General features: G+C 39.2%; 2 protein-coding genes across 2 annotated transcripts in view; both read left to right on the top strand.

The window, feature by feature from the left end:
- The window catches only part of LOC131257843 (putative disease resistance RPP13-like protein 3), a 192468-nt gene that overhangs the window by 51092 nt on the left and 118390 nt on the right, over positions 1–22986 (top strand). The gene's annotated exons all lie outside the window — the stretch shown is intronic.
- LOC131257840 (disease resistance protein RPM1-like) lies at positions 18625–22600 on the top strand. The gene is made up of 2 exons (XM_058258753.1): positions 18625–20835; positions 21951–22600. The coding sequence occupies exon 1, from the start codon at positions 18625–18627 to the stop codon at positions 20794–20796; it is 2172 nt and encodes a 723-aa protein (XP_058114736.1). The 3' UTR covers positions 20797–20835; positions 21951–22600.

Raw genomic sequence — 22986 nt, 5'->3', positions numbered from 1 at the left:
TCGCACGAGGGAGCGTTGTGGTGAGGGCATACATCATATCATCCTGCATGCATGCACATTAACAAGACTAGATAGATGTTTATGATTGATTGCTTTTCATTAAATTCTTATTAAAATTGATGCCTGTTGCAACTTAAGACTAATAGCACCCACTGAGTTGATCACTCACTCCCACTCTGGGACGGTGTTTTAAAACACCAACCAGACTCTTTAGTAGTTGCAGGTAGCGATGAGTTCGAGGAGGACGAGCTGTTCTACTTCCAGCTGATGGGCGGTTCGTCATAGATTAGCAGCCTATTGTGGATCGCTGAGTGGTGAACTCAGCTTATCATCCTTTTTTTAATATATTTTTGTAATTTTGTTGGGCAACGCCTTGGGCGACCCTTATATATTCTTTTGGGCACTCTTTTCATTTCAGTAGACTAGTTGTGGTTGTGTTCCATGTTCCAGGTAACTCTAAGCTGCGCATTTAAACTTGATTTAAGCGCATATTAATGAAAACCAGTTATAAGTGACCCCGGGAACTCGGGAGTCGAGTGTATGCACGACCCCCGATTTTCAGGGTGTTACGGCATAATGTCCCATTCCACCATCCCTGGTTCATGAGACTCCATCATTAGGATGTTTTAATGACATCCTCCTCAACCAGTGGTCAGTCACGATTTAACAGTGGGGCTTGTCATTGCAGGACTTGGGCTACTAGTTGTCCCAGCTCATCCCGAGTCGAGTTTACTCGGCTACCTGGTGTGGTGCGGCACCACAGATGTGCCGATGCTCTCTCTCTCTCTCTCTCTCTCTCTCTCTCTCTCTCTCTCTCCCGCCTTCTCTCCTCCTTTCTCTCCCCCCTTTTCTCCTTCCTTCTCCCCTTCCAGAGCTACCGAGGCGTGCCTCAACTCGGGTTAAGATGGCAGTGAGTCCAGGCGCCAGCAATCCCACTCTCTCACCCTCTCTCTTTCTTCTCTCTTTTCTTCTTGTATCCCCCCGGAATCAGTGCTACTGGACCACCCCAACACACCCCTGAGGCAGCCCTGTTCGAGTCGACTGAGTCGACTCGATGCAGTTGACTGAGTCGACTGGTGTAGTGCGGCACGACGCTTGCTATTGTACCCTCTTTTCTCGATCGCTCCCTCTCTTTCCTCTCCTGAATTCTTGGTGGGAATCATGAGAGGAACGGGTCCCATTTATAGCCTTAGGGTTTATTCACGACCGCTCCTATCCTTACGGTCAGGATAGGTGGTTACATCTCGAGCTTCCTCTCCCTAGCTTTGTTTTGCATGGTAATGATCCATCAGTGGGATGGATTTCTCGTTTCCATGGCCCAATGGATGAGTGTGTTTGATCTGGAAATGAGGCCCACTGCATCGCGGTGGGTTCTTTAGTTAGACGTAGAAGATGGGTTTGCCGTTGCAGATTTTTATCGATGGTCCATCTTGTTGATCCAATCCATTTGGAGGGACCGGATGGATCTTATGATCATTGTAGGGCAATCTTTTCGGGGAAGCTACTAGGGCCGTTTCTGCCCTAGGTTGGAAGTTCGAGATGGTCAGGCGAAGTCTGGGCGAAAGGCTCGGATTGAGCCAGCGTGCTTTCCCGAAGAGGAAAACATCTGACCGCCTTTCGCCATCAGCAGGATGTCTCTCCCTTTTGGTTATTGGGTTAAAGGCAGGGATTGACGAAGGAGGGACGGTTGGGATTAAGAGGGGAACGGAGCACGCAGATCTCCAGCATGGCAGCCTCATATTTCCCGTTTTGAAAGGGAATTGTTGCACACTTCCGTTTGGGCCCCTGCTTGTGCGCATGAAAATTTGAATGGGCTCAAACAATTGACAAGGTTCTGGTCATCTGGGGTCCCTCTATCCAATTAACGGTTTGGATCGGTGATCTGATCACCATAGGTGGACCACTTCGACGTTTGCATGGACGGCTTGTTTGAATCCTCACACGCGGGAAATGAAAGAGGAGAGAAAAGCTCCTCTTTGGTCGGGTCAACAAGGTTTGACTGGGTCCCATCATCTAGTGCACCGCGAGTGCAGCTCCTACGGTGTACACATGACGTGTTGTGGGGTCCATAGGGATGATTTTCAAGGATCCGCTCTGTCCTTGACACTCCATGGGTTTATATGGGCCACTTGACTTGAGAAGAGGCAGATCCAACCCATCGATGGGCCTCCTCTCGTGATCTTGGCTCCTACTGGTGCTCCTACCAATCCGACAGTCAAACCCACTTTTAGATCTGATCTTTGGGGCTAGTGTCTGATCCTAGCCTATTTTGAAGGAAGTTTAGCAGTTGGATTGACCTACTGCCATTGCTTAATGGCTTAAAGGGCTCCAACTAACCTAGGTGATCGGTGCATTTTTAGGTTACGATCAATGTGGGTCATCGATCATGGTCTTGTGGCCTGATGGGTGATGTTCTCTAATGATCCAGGGTTTAATACTGTAAGTGTGGTGTGATGGCCCATCTTGAATGTTAACAAGTGAATCGCTTAACTTTCAAGTGGGGTTTTTCCCCAACGGTTGGATGTAGTCCATTACGATTCTGGACATTACCTTTAGTTAGGTTTAATTTCACATTTGATTAAGTTATGTGGTAACACCCGAGTACCGAGAAGGCGGGGTGTTACAGGTGGTAGCGGCCTCACCCATAATTGTGCTCCCGACCAACTTATATAGATTTTCAACCTTATATCCCTTTATCAACACCATTGCACCTCTGGTGACATTTAAGACACCGCTAGATGCGATGAATGTGCAATCATTCATATCTAAAAACTCCAAGGATATTAAGTTTTTCTTCAGATTTAGAATATGCCCTGCATCACTAAGAGTTTGAATGACTCCATCAAACATCCTTACTCTGATGGTCCATATTCCGATAGCCTTACATGCTGCATCTTTCCCATTAGAATACTTCCACCATCATTGGACTTGTACAAATCAAACCAAGTCCTATCTGGGCACATGTGATTCGAATATCCTGAGTCTAGAATCTAAGTATCTAAGAGACGATTCATACCTAAGAGATTGAGAGGAGGTATCCTTTGGAGTTCTCTTTTGCTACTTTCGTTGATTCACTTGTATTTCGTTTTCCTTTGCTTTTACTTTCCATGTCATCCTTCTGTTTTCGACAGTCTCTCTTGAAGTGCCCCTTAATGCCGCAATAGAAGCATTCATCCTTTGCCTTCAACTTCGATCTGAACTTTTTCTTCTTGTCAGATTGATATCGCTCCACAGATCGCCCATGTCCCTAACCCCATTTTGTGACTAGCACTTATGCCTGAGAGTCCTCATCATCCAACTTCTTCCTCATCTCGTTAGAAACGAGCGCCGTAGTGATTTCTTCAACCTTCACTATATTTTTCCATATAACAAAGTAGTGACGAGATGTTCGTATGATGAGGGAAGTGATGCTAGAAGTAGCATTGCTTTGTCTTCTTCCTTGATCATCTCTCCGAGCCTTACCAACTCGCTACATAGCTTTGTAAACAAGTTCATGTGCTCCAGGAGATCTGATCATTCCTTTTATTTCAACTCAAAAAGTTATTTATTCATAAACGACTTATTTATGAGGGACTTTGACATATACATGTCTTCTAGCTTCTTCCACATCATAAGGGGAGATTCCTCATTCAGGACATTGTACACAACCTCATCCGACAGATAAAATGGATTGTGCTCATAGCTTTCTTCTTGAGATCACTTTAGTCATCATCCGACATCTTCTCCAGTTTTATTTCCAATAAATGTCTTTCTTAACCCTTGTGAAACTAGAATGTTCTCGACCTTCCGTTGTCATAAACTGAAATTGTTCTTCCCACCAAACTTCTGTATATTGAATTTTGATCTTGATATCTTTACTCAAACCCAAACGTCCAACCTGACCCTCTGATACCACTTTGTTATGAGTGAACCTACTTTATATCACACCACAATGATGTAAACCCGAGCCAACAACAAACTTGGATCAAACCCTATGTGTTAGAAATTTGGATCTAATACCACTGCCAATTCATGCGCTTTCCAGAAGCACAATAATTAAAGATAAAACAATATAATGATGCATGATAACCAAACTAAAAAACAAACAATCACAATTACAATGATATTGTGCGTGAAAAAACCCTTGCGGGAAAAAACCATGGTACAAAGCGATAGAGATCCAGTATAATCAAAACCTTAAAGTTGTACGACTCACCTTATTCAATTACAGATGTATCCAATCTTCCCTTGCAATGTGCACCTTTAGGAAACCACTAGATCCCTTAAGAAATCCTTTTGAAGCCATTTATAAGTGTAGAAAACCCTCTCTCTTGACCAATCTTAGTCCCTTGAGAGAATACACCCGTATTACTCTTAGCCCTAATGAAAAAATGAACTTAAATATTCCATTTCACACAAAATCACGAAACTTGATGGTCGCACCAATGGTCAAGCATAAACATCACAGCGAGTCACGATCGACTGTGAACATCACGGTGAGTCAGGGTTGACCGTGGATCCTCACGGTCGATATATAATGCCATGTAGAATGCAAGGCATCTACATAACAATGCTAAATGGCCTCAAACTTGCTATCATAGCTAGCTAATTTTGAGGACATCCAATGGATGGTTAGAACTAAAATAGTCAATGTTCTATATTCAACAAACAAATCTCCGTTAATCTGAGTTTGCGTATACACCCCATTTATTGTGGGTCCCATTATTTGGGTTGATTGATTTGAGACATATGGATGCCAAGTGGACAATTTCTATGTGCATGCATATGGAGCTTCACACTCTATAGAAGTATTAAGTAACTTCATTTCCCTTTCAGATGGTAAATGGGCCAAGCAGATGCATCTCTAAGTCCGACACAAGAGCCAAGACATGTAAGTACCCATCCCAGATAAGCCTGAATCAGGACCGTGCTAGGTTGGTATACCATCTAAACACTGAGACCAACAAATTTTAAGGACCCCATTTGGATGCACTAGTTAAAAGGAGTGTTTTCAAGAGGAGAGGTTTCAAGCCTGCTTTTTTGGTAAACTTGACAAAAAAAAAAAAAAAACAGTGATTTAACGCTTATTTTATTGAGTAGGGAGATGAGATGAGGGTTTGGAAGGTGAATCTACACGCATGAGATAGACTACAATTTGGATCAAAATGGAGTTTAGGCCTCAAACAACATTTTGGATGATGCGGCCAAAGGGGCTAGTTATAGGCCCAGCCAAGGCATACTTGTTCTGGTGTTTGTCTAGTTGCCTTTTCTGTTTTCGGCCTCACGATTGGCTCAGAATAGGCTATGTGCCTTTCGAGCCTGAATGTAAAGCGGCTGTACATGCTGATTTTGATCAATGAAATTCCTTTTGTTAAAAAAAAAAAGGCATACTTGTTAGGCCCTTAGTTAGACACAAGCTAGTGTCTAGTCTAATTAGTCATCGGGTCCAAAACTCAACTCCAACCCATGAGCGTTAAGGCCCACATCGACCCTGACTAACAGTGGGCCATGTTAAAAACCAAAAAAGATTGGTATAAAAAATAATTTATAAAATGGAATCTCACACCTATAGATCGAAAAGAACATACATCGACTAGGCAATTAAACTTCAAGATTTCTACTGGGTGGAAGCGCGAACTAGGTTGCTATCTTTGAGATAGTTCTCAGTTTTCGGTGAGTTGAACCACTACAGAAGGCTCCAACACACTATCCCTAGGATACAATCATCCCTTATTTCGGATCACCACTGTGTGCACTGGTGGTGGTAAAATCCCATCACGACCCTTAGTTAAAAGCCAACAAAAGGTCACCTCCGTATTGCTATAGAGAGAGAGAGAGAGAGAGAGAGAGAGAGGGAGAGAGAGAGAGAGGATTTCTTATGTTGTTGTAAAAGGAGAGGTATATATGGGGGTGTTTTTTTAGAGATTGGAGTTCTAACGCTTGACCGTTATAGATTTAAAAGACTACGTAATGGTTAATCGTTACAAAATTAAAAGATTATGTAACAGTTTAATGTTATAAACCGTTATGAATTTTAAAATATACATTTTCTTTTACTTTTCTATTGAAATACACTAATAATCCCCCTCTTATTTCAAAAATAAAAAATGATAATACATACAAGTACTGTACATAAAAGAATGTGACATTTTCTTAACCCTACTTAGTGAAACGTGTTTAGACTATAAGAAATTAGTGAATTGGATCTTTAATTAAATTTCTTTAAAAGTATAGTGTATATGGAATACATACTGTACTTTATATCTTACAAGGTGTTCATAACTGCATGTAATGACCAAGTGCGATATCCCGGTTTCATGAGTGCATTAGAGAATTAACTGAATTTTCATAGAAAGTGGCCCTATTTCCACACTCATATAGGTGAGTTCATCAATGATGTTTCTATAACAACTTTTCATTCATTCCTAAAGTCAATGCTATAAACTCATCAAGGAATGTACCCAACCTCAAGATGTTATAGAAATTTGCATTACTAATAATCATAGAAAGGGGCTTAGAGAATTATTTTCTCCTAATTATATAAAGTTGTTCAACCAATGAATCACATAGAAACTTTTTTTTAAAATTTTTTTTTATATTAAACCAAATTCTTGAAATATATAATTCTCATGTTAGGTTATTATTTTTAATGATTCATTTTTATGGATTTAAGTCTCATCTCTCATGATGCTTTTTAGACAGACATTTTCTCTACCTAGAACTTTCGTTAAAGGATTTGCAATATGATCGTTGGATTATATAAAGTTCATAGTTATCACACCATTATTTAGTAATTGTCTCACATAACCATGCTTCAGATGGATTTTTCTATATTTTTCACTGTAACACTTGTTATTAGCTTTCCCTATAGTAGGCAAGTTATAACAGTGAATGATTATAGGTGGTACTGGTTTCGCCCAAAAAGGTATATTGATTATTAAGGTTTTAATCCATTCTGTCTCATCACCGACTGCTGCTCATTAGGCAACCAGCTCAAATTTCATAGTGGATTGAGCATTACAAATCTTCTTTCTTTTTCTTTTTCTTTTTCTTTTTCTTTCTTTTCTTTTTTCTTTTTCATAAAACAACTGTCTTCCATCGAAAATAAAACTACTCGAAGATTAAGAATAATTTGATCTTAAATTTTGATCAATGTTGCTGTAACTTTTAATAACCGCTGAAAATATTTGATAACAAAGACCCAAGTCATAAGTCCTTTTAAGATATCTAAGGACTCTATATATTGCATTATAATGCATGTAACTCGGGTCTACTTATAACAGAGACAATATCTAGTCTAATCCGCAGTTTATAGCATAGGCTAGACTACTACTGATGCCGGCACATTCAGTCAAAGATATTCCTTCACTACTATTATATTTTAGCTTTATGTTAAGGTCAAAAGAAATGTGAGTTGTTGCATACTATAGTGTTTATATATATATATATATATATATATATATATATATATAAACTCGAATCTACTTACAACAAAGGCAATATCTAGTATAATGCGCAGTTTATAGCATGGGCTAGACTACTTAATGATGTTGGCATAGTCAGTCAAAGATATTCCTTCACTAGTATTATATTATAGCGTTATCTTAAAGTCAAACGAAATTTTTTGCGTTTCGTGTTTCCAGGTTGTAATTTTTTGCCATATATGATATCAGGTGGTGCGTTCCCACCTTTCTCTAAAAAAAAAAAAATGTCAAAAAAAGTCAAACGAAATGCTCTCTCTCTCTCTCTCTCTCTCTATATATATATATATATATATATATATATAAACCAAGGTAGGGATTTGACATATTTCTTTCTTCTGTTTTTCTGTTTTTTTCAAAAAAGAAGCCTCTTTTCATTTCCTTCACAACAGAGTACAAACCATGTACAGTAATTCGGGCATCTGCATAGAGAGAAAAGACTGAGCGGAAGCCCATAATAAGGGCCTCATGCTGAGCACCCGAAGGACATGACCTCCCCAAGCGGAGCTACCAAACACTTTTTAAGGGGAAACTGCTTTTCTAATCGAGCTTAATCCTGCATTATCCAAGAGGAAACAACCCTTAACAAGGCAAGGAAGGGCTGAGCCGCCATTGAAAAAACTGTCAGACTGATTTCTGCTGCCCGGCCACTTGGCTAAACCATCCGCCACCCCATTCGCTTCTCTAGGGATATGGGAGAGACGAAAGGAGCCTCTCGAGCTGAGCCTCTTAATCTTAGAAATCTAGTACTTCCATTTTCAGGCGCAGGTAGTCTTCTCCAACAAGCTATCCACCACCCACTTAGAGTCAGATTCGATGTAAACATTCCCCACCCCACGAGCTAAACAAAACATCATCCCCTCATAGACTGCTCGAAGTTCAGCCCCATTGTTGGACGAGGTCCCGTACCCTTTGACGAAAGAAAAAATCATGTTACCGTTGTGGTCCCTGCATATGCCACCCCCACCAGCTGGCCCTGGATTAGAGAGAGCTGAGCCGTCAATGTTTAACTTACTCCAACCCTCTCTCGGCATATGCAGTATATAGAAGCCGTGGGGATGGTGGTCCTGACGGGGCACTGACGAAGGGCAACCGGATGAGGGGAGACCTCCATCTGGAAGAGAGAGTGCTGAATATGAGGGAAGCTCAAATCCAACCACCATTTGATCCTGGCGAACACACCTTGAACCGAAGAACCTTGGCCGTCGAATCTAGCTCCATTCCTGGCCTTAAATTATTTTCTTCAATGATAAATTGAAAGAAGATATATATATATATATATATATATATATATATATATATATATATATATATATATATATATATATATATATTCTTTCAACTTATCATTTAAGAAAATAATTTTAGCATCTATTTAGTGAATTAAAACAAGAGCCATTGTTAATTATTATTATTTAATCTGACTAAATAACCTGCTTTATACCTAACTTCTTCAAAAGATAATTTGAAACCAAATTCTTGCATGTCTGGCATGTGAAGGACATTTGCCAAGATAATAGTTTTCTGGAGGTAAAAACTAATTCAAACTTTCTATGTCTGAATAGGTTTACAGTGACAACATTCCCCGTTTGAAACATTTTTAATGAAGAAACCTCTTTATACTAGTTAAACAATGTGCAATTGCGACACAAGTGTGTGCTAGTACCTATGACTATCCACCAGCCATTGCAAGGATCAATATGAACATATTCACCTCTTCAAATAGTCATTATTTCAGGTTGTTTTGTTCATATTTGCCTGAGGTACATGTGTTGGTTTCTTTTTACATTTTAGAGCATTCTCTTGTGAAATGACCTAATTTTCCACAAACATAGAAACCAGACTATTTGTCCTAATTGCTACTTTTTTTCTTTTTTTTTTTGTTGTTCTTTTTCTTAAGTTTAGACTTCTTTTTAAACTAGTTTTAATTTGGCTTCAGGTTATTTGGTTTCTTTGATTGATTTTGGCTATACTGCTTATTTACTAAAAGAACTTTAGATATATCTTCTTTCTTGCCTTCTATTTTATCTTGGAGCCTTGCATCTTCCTTGATTTAAAGACAAATGACTTGTTGTTCCATGGAGAGTTCTTTTATTTTATATTTTATGTTGTAAGAAAATTTTGAAATCCTTTAAAAAAAGTAACAATTTATCATTCCAAGCCACTACTTGGAAGAATTTGTTTAACTAAATTCATTCATATATAATTTCATGGACTATGAGATCAAACTCATTCACCTATTTTACCACAAATTTCTCATCTACCATCTAGAATTAAAGTATCTACTGATGGTAGATTTCTTCACGTCCACATCTTAGGTTTCGTACTTCTTTAGGGCTTTTTCAGATTTTAGCTGAGTTATCATAATCTCATATAACTAGTTTGACATTGCACGAAGAAAATAGTTCTTGCATATAACTGGTTCAAAACTGTTCAAATTTTAAAAGATTGGCTAACCATTATGAATTTAAAACACTACATAATGCTCAGCCGTCGTGAATTTTAAATTACCTGTTCTTTTATTTTTCTTTTGAAGTACACAAGCAGGATGGTCTCGGGCGTCACTGGTCCGAACCAGCCCATTTTCCACCCTAGCTTTTGCAAGTCGACCGTAACCCAGCCTACTGGATCAGGAAGGCTCCTTCGTAACCAATACCTAACAAGGAAAAGCAGAAGCAACCAAAGGAGAAGAGGAAAAGAATTTTGTTCTACCTCTCTTTTATAATTATCTGCATGTCTTATAAGTATATAAATTCCATTATCTTCATAGGAAACTTGTAATGAAGACAAAGAAAGCTACCATTCAAATCCAAAGAAATCCTCTAAAGAAATTTCTTATCATCATCGAATTAAGTCATAAGCAGTAAAAAATAATTAAATTTCTTATTTTTCATAAAGCCCAGATTAGCTTAAGCTCACAAGCTGCACTCTGTTTCCGTTGGCTCCCCACAATGGATTTGGGAAACAATCCAAGAAATGCAAAAAAGATCCTAAATGGTTTTTTTTTTTTTTTTTTAGAATAAAGGAAGGAGTGAAGAAAGAAGAAAGCAAGGAGAGGATAAAGTAAGAGGTGGAGGAATTGGGGTTCTCTCCATCCAAAATTCGAAAGCAGGAGAAGTTTTCATTGATTCAGTGGGAAGTGAAACGAGAGTGTAGAAATGGCTGAGGCTGTTATTTCCTTTTTCGTTCAAAAATTGGGTGAGCAACTAGTCAATGAAGTGGATCTCCTCTCTGGATTTCATGATGATGTTGTGTGGATCAAGAATGAGCTCCAAACCATGAGAGCTTTCTTAAAGGATGCTGATCGAAGAAAGGAGAGGGAGGAACTTGTGGAGGCTTGGATTACCCAAGTAAGGTACTTAGTCTACAATGCTGAAGATTCAGTCGATGAGTTCATGATTCGAATGGAGTCACAACGCCGTCTTTGGAATGGACACATGGGTTGCATTGTCTTTCATGCTTGCTTCGTCAAGCAGTTGATATTTCGACACCGATTCAGTACTCAAATTCAAAAGATTAGAAAGGAGGTGAAGGAGATACAAGAAAGAGGTGATCGGTTTGGGTTTCACACTGCATTTCAGGAAGGGAAAAGCTCAATTGCTACAGATAACGGACATCGAGATCCTGGAATTGCTGCTTATTGGGTTGAAGAAGCAGACATCATGGGGCTCGAGAATGACACCATGAAACTCGAGAAATTGTTGCTGGAAAAAGAGGAGACACAGCAGCGGACTGTCATCTTTACCGGCAGTCAAAACCACTGGCAAATCCTTTGCCCGTGGTCAGCTAACAGCTGGTAAAGCCTCGGTTGGTAAAGGCTTTACCGGCGGTCAGGACCTTTACTGACAGTTGTGCTGGACGCCGCTAAATTATCAGTTTTTTGCTACACTACCAGAATGTAGGTCAAAAGCTACGGATAAAATCCGTAGCGGAAGATGACCATCCCACAGTACGACCGTAGCCATTCGGATCGTAGCTCTTTAAAACTTCTTACGGTTTAAATCCGTAGCTATAGAGATCATGGCCACCTAAAACCCGTAGCAATAGAGAAAATCTTTCTTATCAAAAAGTATTAAAAAAAAAGAAAAAAAGAAAAAGAAAAGGTGACCCACATGTATCCTAGTTTTTTTTTTTTTTTTAATTATACACCAATCTAAGCAGCTAACATACCTTGGTTAATGTCAATGATCTCCTCGTTGCCAATGATTGCCATTGTTTCCAAGGGACTGGTTTCTTCTGTCGATCTTTGGTGAGCTGTGTAGCTGCCATTGAGGTTCACTCTACTTGCCTTCAAACAGGCTGTAAGAGATTCTCTACCTTGTAGAGTGTTAACTAGCTTGCAGCGGGTGAGAAATTGCGGGTATGCCTCCACCTTGTAGACAACTCAGAATTTGGAGTTCTTGTTGAGCTTCCTTGGGAGTTCACCTTATACACATTAGTCGATGAAATGGATCTCTTATCAGGAGAAGACCAGTCCGAGTCTACGGAATAAAAATCCGCTGAACTCTCGGCATTATTATTTGATAATTCCAGTTCATTGATTTTTCCTACAACAGATCAAAGGTAAAATGAGAATTGGTTGATGCCAATTCAGATCCAGCAAAATTCAGATAAAACCAAACAATAATTTAATCAAAACCAATTGAGAAATATTATGCATTCATCTGGCTGCAAGCAAGATCCAATCGAACTTGCTCTGCTTAAATGAAACAACTAAAACAAGCTCAAATCGTTTGACCCAGAAAAGGTTCAGTTTCATAGTCTGCTGGACTACCAAAGAAAGATGTTTGAGTGGAACAAATGGACCAACTTATTTTCAATTAGAACCAGCATCACCATCATCAAGGTTTACTACTCAAGGAGGTCTGCTACTCTGCTTAGGGTGAATCAGAATCCAAGTGGCCAATTCAAAAAACCAGCATCACCATGAAGGCCACATCTCGGATTGGCGACCACCTGATGATTGGTCATGATTGATTTTTGGGCCATGTCATCTTAAGAGCAGATCCCATCTATGAAAATGAAAAGTATTGCTTGCTAATAATAGATACAACATTTCCAAATAACTTCATGCACAACATAAATAGGAACACAGATGGAAAGTTACAAAATAATAATAATAATAATAAGGAAAGCAATATCTGCTAGTACAATACTTCGATTGGAAACAAAAGCTGAAATAATGAAAAAGTGCCCTGGCCAACAAAACAATGTACAAAACCGATTGGAAAATCCAAACAAGCCTTTTGTACTATTTTCAAAATGAGGGCAGTCATCAACTGTATTGCCCACATTGTACACAATTTAGTCTTGCAATGACCCACCAGGATTTATTCTCATTGGATTGAAAGCTTAAATTTCAACATAAATCAAGATGTTAGAAGTTAAGAACTAATGAATGACCCTTGCATTACTCATCATGTACAATTTTCTTCTTTCGACAATTGAGCCTAAATCAAAGCTTATTTAGCAATCTGCCAAGAAAAAGTACCAGAAAATTAAGCACAGTAACTTGCCTCACAGACCCACCAACCAACCAAAAAACAGGATAGTCGTTTGATTGGACAAAATATCAGCAACCAATTAAGCTAAGAAATTAATTACCCAAGTTATTGGAACAGAAAAATACTAGTGAATGGTCAAACAAATCAGGATATAACTGAAAGGATTTGAAAAAATGGATGGACAGCATGGATGAAACAAATACATCATGATGGATCCACATATAAATGAATTGATTAAGTACTTGTAAGTAAAAAAGTTACTTATAACTAATCATAAACAAAACTTATCTGAAATAAGTTACTTATCTACTGCTGTAAATTGAAAAAGTAACTTATTTGACGATATCCAAACAGGGCCTTAATCATAAATTCATACTTGTCAAATAAAAAAATAAAATTAGTGGAATAGATTTGAAGTGTGTAAGAGAAGTTGTATTCATTAAGTATATGCAGAAACAACTATCTGCATATCCTGTCTTTTATCGAAATTCCTTTCAAGGCAACATAGGTCAGATATGGTTGCCCAAACCTAAATCTCTGCTTTGTTAGTGTCTTCTATTGTGGAATGATCCGATTTAAACACTTTAACAAAATCTAATGTGTTAGCAAACTTTGGGATCATCATACAATTCTGATCATTCCTCTAATACATGTGGTGCTCCATGCTTGTCACAATGTCCAACCTATAGACCAGATTTTGTTAACCTTGCATATGCTTTAAGTCGGAGTAAGCTACAGTTGCAACTTAAACTATCAGTTGGTATCCAGATCAGTGGATGCATGTATCCATCCTGATTTACTTAGGTATGAATCCAGATTTCTGGACCAATTAATTATTGGGTCAGGTTTGGGTCCACATGCAATTCTGTCTAGAATCTAAGGTGTTTTTTTTTTTTAAAATAATTAATTACATTCATTATTTAAAAGCGATAAAAAGGCATTTTCTACTATGCACCTGACCATGATTCTTAGACCTGAACCCCATTCTGAACTCTAAATCATGCTTAAAATAGACCTGATAGGACCTGATGGAGCTACTCAAATCAGATCAGATTTGGATTGTGTACCTCATGTGTGTTAACATCCGGATATGGGAACACCAGTAACTGACCTGAACCTGATAGTGACAGCCCTAGCTGCCACTAACTGCTCCTGGCCCAAGTTTGGCCTAGGTCTGGCCTGAGGCCAGCTAGCATTGGTATCAAGCTAGAGTTTCGAGTTGAATGTGCCTAAGCAGGCCTTGCTAATCAGTCCAGCCTGAAGGATTAACAATTTGTAAGCCAAGTATTTGGCTGGTGAGACTGGCCTGGCCTGAGCATGATTCTTAGGGGGTGTTTGGCGCATGGTATTGGGAAGGATCAGGTGGGATGGGTTCAAAAAGTGTAATTATTACATGTGTAAGGGATTGTCCCCTGTTACCAAGTGGGCTCCACCTGTTAGATGGGCTACAAGTTGTCACTGCTCCTCATCAAATGACTTCCACCAAAGGTTGCTACTCTCATTTGTTAGCAGTTACAGAGGCATAAACTGTGTGCATAGATTTTTTATGTGGGTTAGGGATGGATTGGTTTGTTGCATGGAAGGGAAAAAAAGTTTGGATTTGAGATGGGTTTTCTGAAAAGAAAAAAGTTGTAAACATTGTTACTTGCTTCATGATTATCATTTCATTGTGGTTATATTATAGTCGATTCATGAACTGTTGTTCAATTTAATAATCTTTCTATGCATCCAGGTTGGATATGATATGCAAAAAAAACACTTGGCTCATACACTACCTTTATTTCTTCTGTGAAGATTCCACAATAAGCAATCGGGGCAACCATCAACCATCAACCCACGTGCCACTCCTGCTTCAAATTAGGCTATGAGCACTCACTGTTGCTCCCTCTCCTGCTTCCTAGATGTTCACATACTTGCTAACTTCTAGAAGTGAACCTTTCGTATAGAATGAACTCCAACTAATGAAGCAATAAATTTCCCCACAAAAGCAGCAAAACAAAAAAAAAAAAGAAGAAGAAGAAGAAGAAGAAGAAAAAAAGAAAGAAAAGGAAAAGAGATTAAAATATGGAATTGAGAACACCATCCAAAGTGTTGATATATGATGGGAGCCATCATGGATGTACCACATCTCCTAGATTGGAAGATCTAGTCCAATTGATGGCCAATAAATGGACAGTTAAGAAAGAAAATATAGCAATGGTCCACATTCAACCCAAAAGGCCAAAGACTCAATGGCTAGAATCTTCCTTTCTGGGGCATTTTTGGTTTGTGGCCACCATTCATATCTACAGTTTCAATCATTGAACCATGGTCCCAACTTTTACAAACTGAAAACCCCAATGCATCATAGAAACTAGGAGCAATGCCAGGACTGTTATCATTCATAAATATAATTGTTTTCATCTTTTGACATTAAAAAGCACACAAAAAATACCAAATCCCTTCAAGAAAATTGAATTGTGCCCACCTTTGTAACAACAATAGATCAGAGCTCAGCTGATCGACTACCTTGGACTACATCAACAGCTACATTTGAAATTGGGCTTGTCCATAGATGTTGCAACACATCCCTCACTTGAATCCTTCCAAATTCAACATCTACAACCACAATAAGTGCATTTTTCATTTATGGCATGCACTTACTGTTTGCGCCCAAACACAATAGCGATAGTTCTCTAAAATTCCAACTAACCTAATGATGCATTCGGACCCAAAGTTTATTCATCTCTGGGAAGTTTTGAAGTACAAATTCCATAACATCATTAACAGTGTTAGCATCCCTGTCGGAAGACAATGGACAGGGTATAGAGCATTTTATCAGCGATCTATAAAAAGATATCATTCATTTTAAAAGATATCTACACCATATATCACATAAGAACCTTAGATCTGACAAGAAATCAAGGAAAATCAAAGTAGAAGGGCAGAAAACGTAGACATCGAAGAAAAAAGATCATTCAAAGTTCAGACACATTGCCTAAGCAACCCTACCTGAGGAAATGCCGCTGAAACAGAAAATAAAATGTGGATCAGTGAGTGAGATGGCAAAGAACCATACAAAAGTAAGAGGAAATAAAATGTGCAACAATAAGACAAAGGGATACTATGAAACTCAATCCATTCCAAGGATTTAGTTGGATTGGATGGCATCTCTAGAGCATTTGATTCCTTTCCAGCTCTCTCCACAGGGGTCACCACCGACAAAATTCCATCCAGTGAGTTGGGGTGGGAAGTTCAGGGAGATGTTGTGCCATCCTTTCTTATAGTGTACATATAAATAGGGGTACTCCAAATTCCCTATTTAAGAATGAAATCAGAGCTTCTTAAAGGATTTCATCTTAAGCAATTTGAATATAGTTGGAAGTGGATGGGCAGCAAATTCCATATTTTTCTAAGGTAAAAAATATTTAAATAGACTAGTTTGCAACATCAGGTTGGTGATCAGCTGTTGATTAGTTACCTAAACGGTTCTGCAGCAACTATTATACTACCAACCATTTAAAGTTGTCAGGAAAAAGAAAAAAGAAAAAGAAAGAAAGAAAGAAGAAACCAGCAAGGTGGGAAACCAGAGGGTAATGGAGAGTTTGTGCAGTTCTAAAATTGGATCTGCAATGGAGATTCTTCATTCAATTTGTAAATTAAAGAATCCAAGTTCCACAGTTAGTTGTGAGGGATGCAAAGATGTAGCTCTCTCTCTAGAAAGCACTTATGACCGTATCTTGGAGCAAGGCTACTCTAATGGCCATGCTAAAACAAATACATCTTTCAACTCTACAATGCAATTTGAACATGATTTGCTCATTGATACCCTACTTCTGCATGTTAGGATGGCACTCACTGTGTTTGTATTCTCTCATATAGTTATTAAAAATAATAATAATAAGCAAACACTCACAGTCAGAATTGCTTTTCCAGTGTTGTCAAGCTTCAGTCCTGGACCTTTCATATCAGTTTCAAGGAAAAAATGTTTTCATTTTACCGCTTCGGTCATTGCAATGTCTCTTAGTTCCTGCATGTTTTCCATGGTAATGTTGTCATTGTATTTCAACTTTGCCATCTAATGGCAACAGGAATAAAATTTGAATGCCTATAGAGTAACTATTCAAATGGACTTTGCAGATTGTGAGCTGAGTTGAGATTTACTTACTAGAGCCTTTTTCCAAGTATCTTCTGGTGACTTGGCCCCAAAACATGAAATAGGATCCATTTTCAAGCATTTCCCAGAAGCCAAACATGTGCAGCAACCCTTGCTAATGGATTCCATTTCAATTAGGGTTACTTTCTAGGAGCCAAATCAACCCAACAAAAGATAAGAAATCAGTAACTAATGTGTGAAATAAATGAGCTGGAAAAAAAAAAAAAAAAGACAAAGAAGAAGACAGAAAATCGACAATGCAAATTTCTAAAAATGGATTCGACAACGCAAATCCCTAATTAGGGATTTGTAGTCAACAAAGCATACCTGAGATGGATGAGAATCTAAGATCCACAAGCAGTAGAAGACCGAACTACAGCAGAGGGCCGAGGAGAGAGAGAGCAGTTACATGGCCAAGATGGATCAGAAAAGGCCCGGTCGACGACAGAAGTGATCCAGACCATCGAACCATAAAATAGGCATATCTCGCAAACCGGAATGAGTTAATCGACGTACCATATATGATTTTGGGGTAGAACGAGCTAATTTAGCCAACCAACCTGGCTATGCCAGGTTGCCCATGCCGAAATTTGTGAGATTCCATCCTATTGACGGTGAAATTCCATGTTTAGTTCCGTTTTTACTATAAATAGTAAGTTTTAGTTTGATTATAACTCTTCATTCGTTGGGTTTTAGGAGTTGTGTCCAACATGAAAAGTGCTTAGAATAATTAGGAGAATAACGTGGTTAAGCCACATACGAAACTTACTATAAAAAGTAAATTTACTATTTATAGTAAGTTGCGAATTTATAGGAGTTTTAATTTTAGTTTGCTTCTGATTTCTTTCTTATTGCTTGGTACCCCTATTTAAAGGGTTGTGAACTCGTTTTTATTCATCAATTAATCAATTTCGAATTTATTAGAATTTATTTCTATTTTCTTGCTTTCTTTCCTCGTGGATTCGAGAAGTCTCTGTGAGGAGTCCAGAGAAGCTCCGTGGATTCGGAGTAGTTATCCTTGAGGAAGAATCCGAGATCCACGAGCAGTAGAAGACCGAACTGCAGCAGAGGGCCAAGGAGATAGGGAGAAAGAGAGAGAGAGGAATACGGTTTTGAGAGAGAGATAGATAGGGAGAGTGAGAGTGAGAGGAGAGCGAGCGGAGAGCGAGAGGGAGAGGGAGAGGGAGAGCGTGCGAAGGGGAGAGGGAGAGGCAGAGAGAGGGAGGGAGAGGGAGAGGGAGAGCACGCGAGAGGGAGAGAGACGGAGAGAGAGCGAGAGAGAGCGCGCGAGAGGGAGAGGGAGAGGGAGAGGCAGAGAGAGGAAGGGAGAGCACGAGAGGGAGAGGGAGAGGCAGAGAGATTCGGCGCCCAAATAGAAATTAGGGCTGGCTTTGTTTTTTTATTTTATTTTATAAGGCGTCCCTTTGCCCGCAGCCGATAAAACTGGCTGCGGGTAAAGGGTTGGGCCATCGGTCGGCTTAGGCCTCCTTTCTTGTAGTGTAGTACTGTCATTTCGATTGTGGGGATGGGCGGTCTGGGAAAGACGACTCTTGCGAAGAAAATCTACAAAATTGCAACGACAAGTTTTGATTGCCATGCATGGATTTATGTGTCTCAATCATTCCAAAAGAAGAATATCTTGAAGCGCATGCTTGAAGGATTTTATAAGAGTAGGAAGGAAGCGGTTCCAAATCATGGGGAGACAATGGAGGAGACAAACATAGCAAAGATGATCAACGACTACTTGCAAGGAAAAAGGTACGCTCTGTTCCTTGATGATATATGGGATACTAGTGTTTGGGAAGATGTGAAACATGCTTTGCCTCATGAGGGTGGAAGCAAGATCATCTTCACGACTCGCAGTGAAAATAGAGCCCGTCCTGTCCATGAGAAGTTCCATATACACAAAGTGAAGCCATTATCTTATGAATTGGCTTGGGAACTCTTCCAAAAAAAGGTATTTCTGAACCAAGACACTCAAGGAACTTGTCCGCAACACTTAGTCGAAGTGGGAAATGCCATGGTCAAAAGATGCAAAGGGTTACCACTCGCCATTGTGGTAATTGGTGGCCTCATGTCAAAGAAGAGCACTGATCCAGCTGAATGGAATGACGTGCTTGAAAATCTTTGTTGGGAACTGAAAGATAATGAAGATCTTGCAAGATTAAATCGAGCCCTGCTAACGAGTTACAACTATTTACCTTATCACCTTAAATCTTGTTTCTTGTATTGCGGTCTATTTCCTGGGGATTATGTGATTAAGAGAAAGAAGCTGATTTGCATGTGGGTGGCCGAGGGCTTCATTAAGGAACATCAACAGAAGACACCTGAAGAAGTTTCAAGTAATTACTTTGCTCAGCTCATTGATAGGAACCTACTCCAACCTGTCATTGATGAGTACACGGGCGATTTGATAGCGTGTCAAGTGCATGACCTCATGCGTGACATTGCTATTCACATGCTTAAGAAGGAAGAATTCGCAGCAATCCTAACAAACCGAAGAAATAATTTCGAAGAAGCACAGCGTCGGTTGGCCATCCAAAACACTGCAATTGATATTCCAGGAAGCATGGGTGAATTGAATCCTCGGTCAATTCTTCTATTTAACGACCAGGAATTTCCCTCTTCCTCTTTCTGTAGAATGTTTTCAAAATTCAAATTATTGAGGGTATTAGATCTAGAAGGCACTAAAATAAAGATTTTGCCGAATGAAGTTGGAGGGTTGATTCACTTACGGTATTTGAGCTTGAGGAGGACACAGATTGAGGAACTCCCTGTTTCATTGCAAAGACTGCACAACCTACAGACGCTGGACGTTAGAGATTCCCACTTGAAAGGTTTACCCACTGGAATAGAGATGCTTACGAAATTTAGGCATCTTAATTTGATGAAAATTTCTGATAGTAGAGAATTTTATAAGATGCCTAAGAAAACAGCCAGCTTAAGCAACCTCCAAACACTATCAGGTGCATCAGTTGACAGTGGCTTTTCAAGAGAGTTGGGTTACTTAACCCAACTTAAGAAATTATTAATTGGAGAAGTAAAAGGGGAAGATTGTAGACAACTATGTGATTCCATTAGTCAGTTGAAATGGTTGCGATCTCTCAAAATCTTGGGCCAGGGCGAAGATGAAGAACTCAATTTACAAGAATTGTCACAGCCTCCACAATACCTTGAGAAACTTATTTTGAAATGTGTGATGAAAGAATTTCCCCAATGGATTGGTTCACACAACTGTCTCCGGTATATAACCCTGATGAATAGCCAATTTGTGAAAGATCCACTCACCACCCTTGGACAGTTACCCAATCTGGTGTACTTGACTCTCTTTAATGCTTATGTGGGGAAGCAGATTTGCTGCACCTCTGGAGGATTTCCTAAGCTCAGAACCATGAGAATCTCATATATGAAAGTATTGGAAGAGTGGAGTAGAATAGAGGAGGGTACAATGAAATCTCTCCAGTATCTCGTTATTGACAGTTGTCCAAAGCTAAAGATGCTCCCAGATGGCTTTCAGCACCTCGCTGCCATCAAACAACTATATTTAGAAGGCATGTCAGAAGAATTCATGAAGAGGGTAAGGGGAGGCGGAGATGACTATCTCAAAGTGCGTTACATCCCTCGTATTGTTAAATTTGGTGAAGTTGTTGACGGGAAATACATATTTGAAACACTCTCTTATGGAGAAAAGAACTAATACCGTCATCTATGCGGGCTGTGATGTCTTCGCAGGGAGGTACAACAATCAACAGCTGAACGTTTCTCTCTCTTTCTCTCTCTCTCTCCCCCCAGGTGCGTGGATCCCCTTACTGTGGGGCCCACGGTAATGTATTATCCTTAAATCCCCACTGTCCATCCGTTTTTCAGATCATTTTAATGCATGTTACAAAAAATGAAGCAGATCCAAATCTTAAGTAGACCACACCAAAGGAAACATTGTTGATTGAATTCCCAGCATTAAATGCTTCTTGGGGCCACCAGAATGTTTATTTACCATCCATTGATAAGGTCACAAAGATCTATATAAAGGTGGCACAAAAATATCAACTCATTCAAAACTTTTGCCACTCATACGAAGTTTTTAATGGTCAATCACCACTGTTTCCTGTAGTTGACACTGTGATCTGATCAATAGGTTGGATGGAAAATAAACATTATAGTGAGCCTTAGGAAATTTTTAATGGCAAGCGTCCAATTACCACTGTTTCCTGTGGTGTGGTACACCCAAGATTTTGATATAACTCATTTTTGGGCTCTTGCCCTAAAATGAACTGGAAAAATAGATAGACGGTGTAGATAAGACAAATACATCATGGTGGGGCCCACAAAGTATTTCCAGAACTGGAGCTCGTACGGGAGGGATTCCTACCACAACACCACCTGGTCTAGATCCTACCATGATGTATTTGTTTTATATCCATGCCATCCATACACTTTGATAGCTCATTTTAGGACAAGAGCCCAAAAATGAAACAGATCCAAAGCTCAAGTGGACCACACCAAAAGAAACAGTAGAGATAATGACACTAACCCTTGAAACCTTTCCAAGGCCCATCGTAAGATGTTTATTTGTCATCCAACCTATAGATAAGGCAATTCAGCCTGGATGAAGAGGAAAACACAAATATCAGATTGTTTAATCTAAGAGATTGCAGGGATCCCATTCATGATCTAGTGCATTAGATTATTGGTCTAGCCCCTTGAGCAATGGACCCAACTTCCATGGACTAAAAGACGTTTTCCATTCTTTCTTTTTAAATTTTTTTTTTTTTTTTTTAATTTCTTTTTACATAATAAAGTTCTTTTTGCCCCAGCTGAGTTGTATACATGGTTTTATGTTCAATGGATAAGGAGGTGGTTGATTTCATTGTACTCTTGGAGCGGCTTCATGGCTACCACCGTTCGCAAGGTTAGCGGGATGCAATGGCTTGGAGGAAGTAAAAGTCCAGTCAATTTTCTGTCCGATCTTTTTATGGGTTGCTATTTCAGTTATCATCACAGAGAGCTTGCGTCACACCGCTTTCATGTGACATTATGCTGCTGCTTATAAGGTATCGGCTTTCACTTGGCAAGTGAGTAGGAATAGGTGCTTAGAGACTGATGGCTTGTTCCTAGCATGGCATGACAGCCAGATTTGGAAAAAAAAAAAAGAAGGTAGGGTGTTGTGATGGTTGGCTTTGTTCGCTAGGGTTTTTAGAATAAAATTAGAGTGGTCTTTGTATTATTTTCTAGTGCAAGTGATGTATTTTGGGATGGGCTTCTAGTTTAGAAGCTCTTGACAAGTGTATCTTTCTTTCTTGATTTGGGCTGACATTATTGTTTATATATGTGTGTGCGTCTTTGTGTGGTGTTTTTCTAATAAAATTCCAGTACTTGTCAAAAGAAAACGTTCCAATGAGTTTCTTATGCAGTTGTCTAAGGTATATAATCTTTTATGAATATCATGCTTAAAGGATCACATATTGCAAAGTTAAACAGGCTAGAATTGTATGGGATCATGGGCCATACAGGGTCCGTGGAAACTTTTTTTTGGACACATGGACCTCAAATCAGGCCATATTCAATGTGGACATCCACCAAATCTGCACATAGATTAGATCTCATTTCATCTAAATGCATAACATGTGGACCACAACATGCCCAGATTTAGAATGGACAGAGTACCGTACACCTGGCTCCATGGGCCACAAGACATGATAATCATCAGGTTACTTGAAGAACACTATAAAAGAATTGTTTAATCAAGCAGAGTGCTAGGAAATACCCCATTCATGGTGGGGAATGTGGAGGTGCTTCAAATCAATGGTCTGGACCACCAACTGATGGGCCTAACTTTCAAACACTATAAAAGAATTATCTTTTTTTTCTTTTCTTTTCTTTTCTTTCT

The sequence above is a fragment of the Magnolia sinica genome, chromosome 10 (genome assembly GCF_029962835.1).
Source record: "Magnolia sinica isolate HGM2019 chromosome 10, MsV1, whole genome shotgun sequence".
NCBI lineage: Eukaryota > Viridiplantae > Streptophyta > Magnoliopsida > Magnoliales > Magnoliaceae > Magnolia > Magnolia sinica.
Note: the sequence above shows the minus strand (reverse complement) of the source record. Positions and strands in the feature narration are given on the sequence as shown.

Bases quoted from the DNA above. Each gene is read 5' to 3' on its own strand.
- LOC131257840 (XM_058258753.1), top strand. From the start codon at position 18,625: ATGGGCGGTCTGGGAAAGACGACTCTTGCGAAGAAAATCTACAAAATT.